General features: G+C 35.1%; 1 protein-coding gene across 4 annotated transcripts in view; it reads left to right on the top strand.

The window, feature by feature from the left end:
- Window positions 1–12,344, top strand: part of RIMKLB (ribosomal modification protein rimK like family member B) — a 63,847-nt gene that overhangs the window by 40,722 nt on the left and 10,781 nt on the right. For all 4 annotated transcript variants that reach the window (XM_072653689.1, XM_072653686.1, XM_072653688.1 and 1 more), the window contains exons 3-4: window positions 802–1,032; window positions 9,184–9,270. In XM_072653689.1, the coding sequence (XP_072509790.1) occupies window positions 802–1,032; window positions 9,184–9,270 (318 nt within the window). The remainder of the gene's footprint in view (window positions 1–801; window positions 1,033–9,183; window positions 9,271–12,344) is intronic.

Raw genomic sequence — 12,344 nt, 5'->3', positions numbered from 1 at the left:
TTAATGTATTTGAGACTAGTCATTTAGTATGTCCTTGTATAGTTTGATCTAAATAATCCAAAAGAGGAAAGAATTTTATAAATCCTTGATGAGAAATAAAAATTCTGATTCTAAGAATAATAAAACAAAGAAATGTTTACCACAGGAGGTCATGGAATCTTGTCCAGTATTCCTGCAGAGTAAAATAAGTGTCCATTTTCATAGCATGAGAAGGTATATAATATTACTATATCATAAATTCTTTTAGAGGAGGAACTGTGGGGTTTTTTTTGTGTGTGTATATCTAAAACATCTTTTCGTATAGTAAACACTTAACATGGTCAGTGAATTAAATTTAATTGGATCAACAATATTAGATTGGTTGGTCTCAGGAATTCTTTCTGGCTCCAGAGCATGTATATATACAAGTAGAGCTACATTCATTAAAGGAACACCTTGAAAAAAACTATTCAAGGATAATAGTTTGGGGATTTTATTAATGAATTTAGTGGTTTCTTTCCAAAAAAATACAATGTTAAGAAAATATCCCTCTCCATTACAATATAATATAATCTTAGTCTGGTCTATTGAAGAGGAAATTTATTTTTATTAAACTATGGACTTATGAAACTATTGGCTATTGCCATAGTTTTGAAGTGTGCACTGTTGGTCGTCATGAGATTTAATGATCAATAACAATGCAAGGTATTACATGAACTGTGCTTTGCAATCTATGTATTATTGTGCTTTGTTGTGTCTTTTTTTCCATTTCCTTTGAACCTTTTAAATTAATCTACTCACTTTTCTTCCCTCCGTTTCCAGGTCTGCGAATCAATGGGGAGTTGATCACTGCCTATCCCCAAGTGGTGGTAGTAAGGGTACCAACACCTTGGGTGCAGAGTGATAGTGATATCACTGTGTTACGTCACCTAGAGAAGATGGGATGCCGGCTGATGAACCGACCTCAAGCTATCCTGAATTGTGTCAATAAGTTCTGGACCTTCCAAGAGCTAGCTGGCCATGGTGTTCCTCTTCCAGATACCTTCTCTTATGGTGAGGCCATCAGTGGGAAAATTCAGCATGAGCCTAGAATCAGTGACACTTTTCAAAGGAATGAATAAATGCTTAAGGAAAATTGAGTAGTAGGGGACTTCATAGAGATATAACTTAAAGACTTTGGGTTTTTAGCAATTAGAGTAGGGTTGTTAGGGAATCCTGGCTTCTCATTTGACTCCATAGTATAAGACAGGAAATAAGGGAATTTCATTACTATTCAGATCAACAAGCTTTTATGAAAAGCACCCACAAAATTCAAGGCACTATACTAGGATTTGGGGATAGAAAGACATAAAGGCAAAAAGCTGCTGCTTTCAAGGAACGTCTGTTCTGCTGGAAGATAAAAATATTTTTTGTTTATTGTTCAGTTATTTCATTGTTTCTGACTCTCCTTGAACCCTATTTGGGGTTTTCTTGGCAAAGATGCTGGAGTGGTTTGCCATTTCCTTTTCCAGATCATTTTACAGTTGAGAAAACTGAGGCAAACATGGTTAATTGACTTATTTAGGGTCACACAGTGTCTGAAGCCAGGATTGGACTCATAAAGATGAGTCTTTCTGATTCTATTGCACCACCTACCCATCCTCATAATGTTTTTAAAAAATAAATGCAAGATAGAGGTACCAGGAAAGTCTTCCTATAAGCATAGCACCTAAGCTGAGCCTTAAAGGAAACTGAGGATGCTAAAAGGTACAGTTGAAGAGAGAATGTGTTCCAGGTATTAGGAACAACATATTCAAAGGCATGGAGGCAGAAATTGGATTGTCAAGTTCTAGTCACAGCGTATAGGCCAGTCTGGCTATACAGTTCATGAGGGAGAAGACTAGTATGAAATGAGTCTAAAAAAATTAAGTTGGAACTTTTATCTTGCATGTTCCAAATACCAAGATGAGGAATTTTATCTCTTTTACCTTAAAACAATAGAGAATCACTGGATGTTTTGAGCCAGGACATGTTTAGACTTGTTCTTCAGAAAAATTATTTTGGCAGGTATGTAGAGGATTGAAAAAAGTGACTAAAAGTGTTGAGGTATTAAACTAGGGTGGTATTCTCTAGCAAAGAGAAGTGGGTGAATGGATATGAGCCTTTAGAAGTAGACTTGACACAACTTGGGCACTATCTTGGATAAGGAGAATAAGAAAAAGGAAATAGTTGAGAATGGCTGAGGTTATGCATGTTGGTGCCTGGAAGGTTGATTTTTGCTCTCAGCAAAAATAGGGGAATTAGGAATTCAGGGAGAAGAGAATGAATTTTATGTGACATCAGTTCCATATGTTTTTGTTGAGTTGGTGCTTCAGGATTGTAGAGATTAAGGATGAATACATTGGGAGACATCTGCAAAGAGAATCAGACCTCATGGAATTGTATAATATTAGCACTTTATAAGCCCAAGTTGGACATACCCATTCCTTTCCCTTTCAGAGTTTCAGTAATAGCAGGAAGATACATTTAGACATTGGTACACATCAATAAGGCACTGTAATCTTTGAAAGTGCAACAGAAATATCTGGCTTCATTTAAGGCAGATGACTTTGTTCTTTCTTCCTATGATTATCTTCATTTTGTTAAGATTATGACGTCAAAAGAAGTTTATAGGTTGTGTTGCATATAGGTTTTACCATTGAGCAGCTATTAGTGAGATATAATTGAATAGTAATCTGCCCCCTTTGCACACCTATAGTGCAAGGAAAAAAAAAACTTGAATTTAGGTTTTTTTTATTTTATTTTGTTCCCATTTTGAGTTCCTAATTCTCTCCCTCCCCCTCTTCTTGAATTAGTAAGCAGTTTGATAAAGGATATATATGTGTATTCCAAGACATATTTCCATACTAGTCATGTTGTGAAAGAAAATAAAGACAAAAAAGATACAAAATAATAAAGTGAAAAGGATCTGCATTCAGACCATCAGTTCTTTCCCTGGCTGTGGATTGCACTTTCTATCATGAGTCTTTTGGAATTGTCTTGGATCATTGTATTGCTGAGAATAGCCAACTCATTCATAGTTTCATCATCATGCAATGTTGCTGTTACTGTGTACAATGTTCTCCTGGTTCTGTTCACTTCACTTTGCATTAGTTGAGGTTTTTCTGAAATCAATGTGCTTTGTCATTTCTTACAGCACTATAGTATTTCATTACAGTCACATACACCTTGTTCAACCATTTCCCAGTTGATGGGCATCTTCTCAATTTCCAGTTCTTTGCCACCACAAAAAGCTGCTATAAATATTTTTGTGCAAGTAGGTCTTCCCCCTGCCCCTTTTTATAATCTCTTTGAGATGCAGACCTGATAGTGGTATTGCTGGATCCAAGGGTGTGCACAGTTTGATAGCCCTTTGGACTTAGTTCCACATTGCTTTCCAGACGGTTGTATCACTTCACCACTCCACCAACAGTGTTTTAGTATCCCAGTTTTCCCACAACCCCTCTAATATTTAATTATTTTCCTTTTCTGTTATATTAGCCAATCTGATAGGTATAAAGTAGTAACTCAGAGTTCTTTTAATTTGCATTTCTCTAATCAATAGTGAAAATCTTGCAATTAAGAATTGATTTTCCTTACAAGTATCAACAATTCTACAGTTTTAACCCTGTTGAGATGTTTGTTTCTTGAAGAAACAATTTTGAGCCATCTTTTGACATGAACTCTGAAGGACTCAGAATGGGAAAACAAATAAATGCTGTATTATTTTTTCCTTCTTTTTTTTAAAAAAAAATTTATTTTTAATTTTCAGCATTCACTTTTATAAGATTTTGAGTTCCACATTTTCCTCCCTCCTTCTCCTCTCCCCCTTCCCAAGATGGCATGCAATCTGATACAGGCTATACATGTACAATCATATTAAACATATTTTACGTTTATGTTATTTGTGCTGATTTCTGCAGATGCAGTTTATCTCACTACTGTTGGCTCTGGCCTGTAAGATAGTGAAACATGTAAACATGAAACATATATATTTGACCTATGTATATTGTATAGTGTATGTATAATATAGAAACATGCTTATTTAATATACATTCATGTTGTGAAAGAAGAATCAGAACAAGAGGGAAAAACCACAAGAATAAAAGAACAAAAAAAAAAAAGAAAATAGTATGCTTCGATTTGCATTTAGACTCCATAGTTCTTTCTCTGGCTGTGGATGGTGTTTTCCATCATGAGTCTTCTGGAATTGTCTTAGATCATTGCGTTGCTGAGAAGAGCTAAGTCTACCAAAGTTGGTGGTTGCACAATGTTGCTGTTAACTATGTACAGTGTTCTCCTGGTTCTGTTCACTTCACTCAGCATCAGTTCATGCAAATCTTTCCAAGTTTATCTGAAATTGGCTTGCTCATCATTCCTTATGGAACAGTAATATTCCATTTCATTCATATAACCACAACTTTCAGCCATTCTCATTCCCTCTAAATGCTGCATTGTTGAAGCTACATAATTTAATACTTTTTAAAATTTTATACTTTTTAAAAAATTAGGCAGTCTCTTAGAAACTTTTATGAGACAAATTTCTTTGATTTTTCAGCATTGACTTAATTAATGAGTTGAACTACACCTTTAGATCTGTATAGCCTACGTGATTTCACGGTAATAATTGCAACACCCATTGATATCACTTTAGGCAGCAGAATTGGCCAGTGGATACTTGAGCCATTCTGTTCTCTCTTCCTTGCTATAGGTACCCAGTAGAATTCTACCCAGGTCTTTCCTACTTTATCTCTGGGAGGTAGTTTAGGGTAGCAGTTTTCAAAGTATGGTCTGGGAAGCTTTGTGGGTCCACAAGACTCTTCTGTGAGGTCAAAACTATTTTCATAATAAACTAAGATGTTTTAATTTCTTATATGCTAAATATTGTTAGCTATAACCTACATAAACAAAATCTCTTGTAGGAAAAGATCAGAGTAATTTTTAGGAATGCAAAGGGTATCTTGAGACCAAAAAGTCTGAGAACCACTGGATGAGGGTATAATCTGTTCTCTAAGTTTTCTCTGCTCTCTGCTTCCTTTCTCTTTGAAGGTTAAGTCATCCAAATCCTGTTGCAACAGCTTGCTTTTTAAACTAAGAAAAATGCAGTAATCCTCAGATCCATATTGCCCCTGTCTCTATCTTGTGGAGTTTATATCACAAGGCAAGTTGTTACTCTAGCTGTGATTTTGGGAGGCAGCGTGGAGTGCTAGAAAGGTCTCAAATCAAACCTCAGAGTCTTTCCAGCTATATGATCCTACACAAGTTATTTTACTTTTCTGTGCCTCATTTTCCTCATCTGTAAAATGTGAGAGTTGGACTCAATTGTAGGTTCACCTTCACTTTTAAATTGAGAACCTTCTAATTAAAGTATCTCATTACAACTAAATTACTTGGATCTATGACCTCATGAGTATGGAGGCTTTCATTAGTGAACATCACAATCCTTCCATATCTTCATATGAATTTGGAAATCGGAGGACCCAGGTTTAAATCCTGGCACTGCACTAACTACTCTTGTGACCATGGGTAAATCTTTTATCTTTCTTGGTGTTAATGTGCTTCTCTATAAAATTGTGGGACAGTTTGAAAGAGATGAGCTCTAGGGTTCCTTTCAAATATAAACCTATGATCATATTTTTATTTTCCATATCTTCCAATATATGTTCTGAATGAGATCTATTACACACATTGGAGACAATTCTTTGATTCATTTTACATTTAGTAATGGACAGTGTAGCATTAAGACCTTCATCCTGTTATCTTCCAATCTTTAAACAATACTATCCCACCGTTTGCAACTTTAGAAGTCCTGAATGACACCTTTGTATGCCAATTTTTGTATATGCCATGTTTCATACACAATATGCCACAGTCTGCTTTCATGCACATTGCATATTTCCGTTGGCCTGTGAATAACCTATGATTTTGATTTTTCTAAGATCAAAGGGTTCTTGTATCTGATCAATAATTAAATATTAAATAAAACTGTTATCAAAGTTTGCCATTCAATGTGCTTAATCTCAGATTTAAATCGTTGTCACGTGCAGGATGAGAGTCACAACTTAAGTTGTCTTTATTGCCTAATCACTTTTTTTTTCATGACTTGAATGGCCATTATTGAATTTAGGTGGTTTGGTTTGTAACATAATCAGTTTTTTAAAATCTTATTTAATGCAAAAAAAAAAAAAATTAAGTAGGATACTTCCACTTTAATTCTGGATACAGACATCTTATCAAGGTAAGCAGAATGGGTCAAAACATCCTGATTCATCTGCAAACTTTTCTTGGCTTCAGCATGTCAACAAGATTTGTGCTAATCTGTGCAGGTGCAGTTTGGTTTGGATCTAATCTCACTATGGTTGGCTCTGGCCTGTAAGATAGGGGGAAACAAAAAGTGTTAAATATAGTAGTCTCTGTATGAGAAATATGATATTTTTAATATTTAGGGTAGAGAAAGTAGACAACATTTATTAAAAGGAAAAGGAATGATTTTTGAATAGGCATGTTACTACTTAGAATCTTAGTTTCTACTAAAACTCAAATTAGTTCTCCTTTTTACTTTTATTTATTCTCTTAATCTGATGCGGGAAATAGCAGAACTTGGTAGACTTCTTCAGGGTTTCTGATATGCGTGGTGGTAAAGAAAATAAGAAATTGAAAAGTGAAAGAATGGCTAGTATCTTCAATCTGTCAGAAAGGTTAGTTCCTTTTTGTTAAAGGAAAGAATTCAGTTGAACAAATTTATTACATTTAAGTAAGTGCCTATTTGCTACAGTTAAATGCTTCTTATGTACAGGCAACTTAGGTGGCATGGTGAATAGAACCCTGGGTCCAGAAGAACTGAATTCAAATCCAGCGTCAGACATTTATTAGCTGTGTAAACCTATGCAAAGCACTTCACATGGGCTTGTGTCGGGTTTCTTCATCTGTAAAACAGGGAGGATAATAGCAGCACCTACCTCCCAGAGTGGTGAGGATCAAATGAGATAATGATTACTATAAATGTTAGTTATTATCATTATTGTTGTTTGTTGTTAAAACATTGGAGGTACTAAGACAAGAAGGAAACAGTACCTCACCTCAATGAGCTTATATTTTTTAATGATATTTATAGTTGAAAACATTAAAAATTATTTCAGGAGAACTAGCCATAGATAAAGGTCAGAGCTTTCAAGAAGGATAAAGATTTTACAATGTAGATTTGAAGAGGAAATGCATCTAGGACATACATCTTAGATTTAGAGCTGTGAGAGATCTTAGAAGTCATCAGACAAATGTCTTACCCAAGGTTATACAAGTAACAAATTATGGCTAGGATTTAAAGTCAAATCCTCTGACTCCAAAACTCCTTCTGTCGTACCACATTAGCAACTAAGTGATGGTTTGTGCAAATGCATAGAAGTAGATTTTGGCATTTTCAATTGGGGAATCATTTAGTTGACTTTTAGCTAGAACCTAGACTCTGTGAAGAATAGTAGTTTGAAATAAGGCTAGAAAGGTTGGTTGGAGCCAGCTTGTATAGGGTCTTTACTGACAGATTTGTATTTTATTTTAGAAAGAATGTGGAGGCTCTTATAGGTATTTTACCAGAGATGTTATGTATTTGTACTAGTGTTTTTGGAAGATTATTTTCATAGCTTTATGGAGGATGTATGTGGGGAGGAGGGGCATCAGGGAGACTAGTTAGGTTATTACAGTAAGTGAAGTGAAAATTAGGGAACTAGAGTGGTGGCTATGTGAATGAAGAAAAGGAGACAGATTTTAGAGCTATCTTAGATATAGAGTCAGTGGATTTAGCATATGGAGAGTGAGGAAGAGGAAATTGTCAAGGATGACAAGGTTATGAACCTGAATTCCTAGGAGGATGTGTACAGAGCTGGGGAATATGGAGTATGGTGAATGTAAGGGTGGTAGAAGATAATCAATTTTGTTTCAGTCTTTCTGAGTTTTAAGTTGTGAGCAAAAAATGCCCATTAGGCAGTTGATAATGTGATCTGGCAGGTGAGGGAAGACATTGAGCAAAGAAACAGATAAGATCCCCAAAGGTAAGAATATGGGCCTAGAACAGAACCCTAAAGTACACCATTGGTTAAATCAACTTTTATTAAGTGCATACTTTGTGACAAGACACTAGGGATATAGAGACAGAAATGAAATAGTCTCTGCACTCAGTGAGTTTACATTGTCATTTAAATTACCCTTTGTGAAAGTAGTTGTAATTTACAATTGAGTGGTGAGCTATGGGGAAGTTGAGGAGGCCATGAGTGTAGATGACTGTAAAAAAGATGACCCATGGTAAGGTAGGTGAGGGTGAAGACCAGTGCAGGTTTTGTTGTTGTTTAAAGTGATAGGAAGAACAAGGCATGTATGTTTAGGGAGTAGGGAACCAAGAGATAGAGAATGAGTTGAGGTCTGCCAGTTTTCATTTGTAAAAGAAAGAGGTTGAATTAAATGATATTTAAATTTTTTATAGCTCTGACATTCTTTGCTTCTACACTACCAATTGCCTTGTTATTGGAAGGACCCATCTGAAATGAGATGACATGAATTTGTAATGGACATGGTTAACGCCGTTGATAATTGCTTGCCATGATATTCAGCAGTAAAGAAGGATGATGATAGTGGGGGAGGGGTAAGGTAATCTTGACTTACAGATTGACAGAGCTGGATAGTGGCATAGCATAACAAGGGAGCAAAGAATTCATGGGTAGAGTAAAATATATAACTGATCTGGTAAACTATATAAAACTGTGAAGGGAAAAAAGTGAGGCTAGAACAGAGTTGGTGATCTGGGAAAAGAAAAAAGAATGGAAATAAATTTAGAAAGGAGTAAGGAAGAAATGGAAGGACAAGAGATTATGATAATTTCAGACTTGAAGATCTTAGAAGTGGCACAGTTATGGATGGTGATGAAATCTTAAAAGTATGACTATTCCTATGGATACCTGAGTTAGAGTATAAACTATGGGGATTAGGAAGTTTGGATATATAACGATGATTATTTAGGGGATTTAAGATTTCTCATATATTCTAAAATGTACAAGTAGTTTGCATCTAAAATTAATCTTTACTTCTCCAGAGTTTGTTTTCTTCCTAAAAGGTTCTAGGCTTCTCCTTTGACCTTTTTTTTAACAGTTCAGAAGAGAACGATCATGAAACATTTCTTTTTATGTTTTCTTTAAACAGGTGGTCATGAAAATTTTGCTAAAATGATTGATGAAGCGGAAGTATTGGAATTCCCAATGGTGGTGAAGAATACACGGGGCCATAGAGGTGTGTATAACTAGGACACACAGTTCATACAGGGGAAGTAATAAGGGAGAGTTTATGGAATGGATTTTTTTTTTCTTGATCAGATGGAAGCAGTTATTTTCTTTTGTCTGTCTGTGTCTATTCCTGAATAATGACTAGATCATAGTAGTAAGAAATAATCTTTGAATCAAGTCAAAAAGGGAACGATTTCTGAAACCGGAATTCTGAAAGGTACCATATAAGGGAATGGGAAAATCCATTATATAGCCATAATAGCAGTAGCTAATATTTATAAAGTATAGTTGATAAGGAATATGAAGTATCATGGAACTACTTTGAAACAAGAATAAGAAGTATACAGAGGTCAGGACTAGAGGGAGAGGGACTTTTTCATTTGTCCTGGGACTTCACACTGCTAAATATTAAAATCAGAGATAAGAATAAAAAATTAGATTAGAGAGAGTATTTATTAAGCCTTTACTGTGTGTCAAGCACTGTGCTAAGGCACTAGAGATACAAATGTAAATAAGACAGTTCCTGCCTTCAAGCTGCTTATATTTTCTAAAAGGGAAAGCAATACATAAAGGGGACCTGGAAACTGGGAGGTGGGCTGGGAATAAGCAAGGTGTGGAGAAGCCTATGTCCATCCACTTGCCAAGATACTACTTCATTTTCTCTCAAAATCATTCCCTCTGTTTTATTTCCAGTGCTATTGCCCTAATTCAGACCCACATTGCCTTTCCTGGACTATTTTGGTAGCCTCCTGACTGATCTGCCTACTTCTACTCTATCTTTCCCTGCTTCTGTCTCTCTCACGCAGGAGTAGTCTTTCCTAATGCTCAGCTCTGATGACAAAAATCTCATTTCTCAGAAACCTTCAGTGACACAGTGACAGTAAGTGCCAGACTGCTTAGTCTAGAGCTCCCCAATCTGGTTCCACCTTCTAGTCATATTATGTCATTTGATCCTCACAACCACCCTGGGAGGTAGGTGCTATTATTATCCCCTCTTTACAATTGAGGAAACTGAGACAGCCAATGTTAAGTGTCAGAGATGGGATTTGAACCCAGGTCTTTCTGACTGCAGGCCCAGTACTTTAACCACTAATCCAACTGGCTGCTTCTGGCGCTCATGTCATAACTTCTCTACAAGCTTTTTATATTCCCAAATCCAGCATACTGCCTGTCATATAATAGACTCCTAATAAATTTCATTAGAATTGAGTAATATTTAAATTTACCTTTGCAAAATTTGGCTGGTTACACATGCATACTCCACCTAAAGTTAATTGGTTTTGGAAAAATACATTGTTAAGAAAAAATAGTGTTAATGGGCAGTTAGGTTCTAAAGAGTTTCATATGTACTGTAAGCAATACATGTAGTAGTGTTTAACTGATGGAAGTTCAGGTATGCCACTGAAGCTACCATACCAGTTTAAACCATCTCAGACAATCCAATTTGAGTCTTGGATGATTGACTAAGTAATGTTACAGTGAAGGCTGCTTAGGTCCTTGCAAAGCATCATTGATCAGAGCAACATTTTTATAGGATGTGCTTATAATAGATAAAATTAAAAGTATAGCCATTTCTTTTTGTTTTTACCGTTAAATCATTTGATAAAAGAAATTGTTAAAAAACAGACTTACTTTGTTATGGAACATCTACCCTGTACACAAATGCCAAAATAATCTTAACTGTAATCCTATTTATCTCCCTACTCAGGAACCTTCAGTGGCATCCTATTGCCTTTAAGATAAAATTTAAACTCTTAAGCTTGGCATCTAAAATCCTTCACAGTGTGGCCCCCTCCAGTTATTTCATATTCTTGCCTTTTACGTGTTACTGATTATTAGTTATTAATGTCATAGTCCATTTGTTCCCAATTTGGGAGAGAATAATCCAATGTCCCAGTGTTCTCCTTTAACAAAAGTAAAAAATGTTGTGAACCCTAAATGTAATTTATTATGTTAATAATGTTTTTAAAATGTATTCACTTTATGCTTACAATAACTACAGTGAAAGATTTTGCCCTGGCCTCCAGAATGTTCTAAATTTAAATTTACAATATATAATTTTACATTGTAAAATTTTATTCTACTTATAAAAACTTGCCAAAAAATTTAAAGCTCAACATAATAATTATGAATATTTTATTGCAACATTGTGAAAGAATTAAAAGAGATAAACCAGCAAGACCTTGTATGCTTACATCATCTGCAGGACTTCATATTAATTTTTTTGTTCCACAAATTTTATCAAATATAACAATATTTTAAATAAGTTTTATCATGGAAAATGCTTAACATAGTATAATAATCAAAGCAGCTTAATTCTGATGTTAGACTTTTTTTATTTGAACATGGTTTGCAATGTTTGGCTCGGTACCTGATAAACATAGTCTTAAATGTGGTTTCATATTAAATTTATTTCTATACTTTGATATAAAACAAGAATAAAATGAAAATGCTTGCTTACACAAATTTGCGGTGGAATATGATAGCAGTCTTTTGCAAACTCTCTTGAAAATGAAGATATGTTCATGCCAATTAGTTTGCACTGATTACTTTTGGCTGTTTGGAAACAATTTGATGACAGATTGAGAAACTATAAGACATTATGCTTAGTCGGAAACAGTCAGTTTGATCAAATCAAACTAAAGCACTAAAATCACGGTGCTCGTGATCATGACATTTTCGATTCACTATAGAAATAAACCTGTAATCTTCAAAAATGCACATGCTTGCTGCCCCAGAGAAAAATGTATTTATAATGTAACAGTGCTTGGTGCAGATTATTAAGTGCTTAAAGGTACCATTAAAGAATTTTTAGTGTGAATTCCTTGGGTCGTTGTTACAAATCCCCAAGGGATTCATGAGCCGCTACATAAGAATCATTATTCCAATCAAATTAGTTACAATAGCCAGAATTTAGCATTCCATCTCTTGCCTTCAGGTCTTCTTATGAGTTATTCCCCCATACCTAGAATGACCTCTTTTCTTCCTTTTCTTGGAATCTTTAGTATTCTTCAAAGCTTAGTTCATACGCCATCATCCAAGGTGAGAGTTTACTAAAAGCTTCACTCCTTACCTTTCAAT

The sequence above is a fragment of the Notamacropus eugenii genome, chromosome 3 (genome assembly GCF_028372415.1).
Source record: "Notamacropus eugenii isolate mMacEug1 chromosome 3, mMacEug1.pri_v2, whole genome shotgun sequence".
NCBI classification, from domain to species: domain Eukaryota; kingdom Metazoa; phylum Chordata; class Mammalia; order Diprotodontia; family Macropodidae; genus Notamacropus; species Notamacropus eugenii.
The sequence above is the reverse complement of the archived record's forward strand: the minus strand, read 5'-3'. Positions and strand labels throughout refer to the sequence as shown.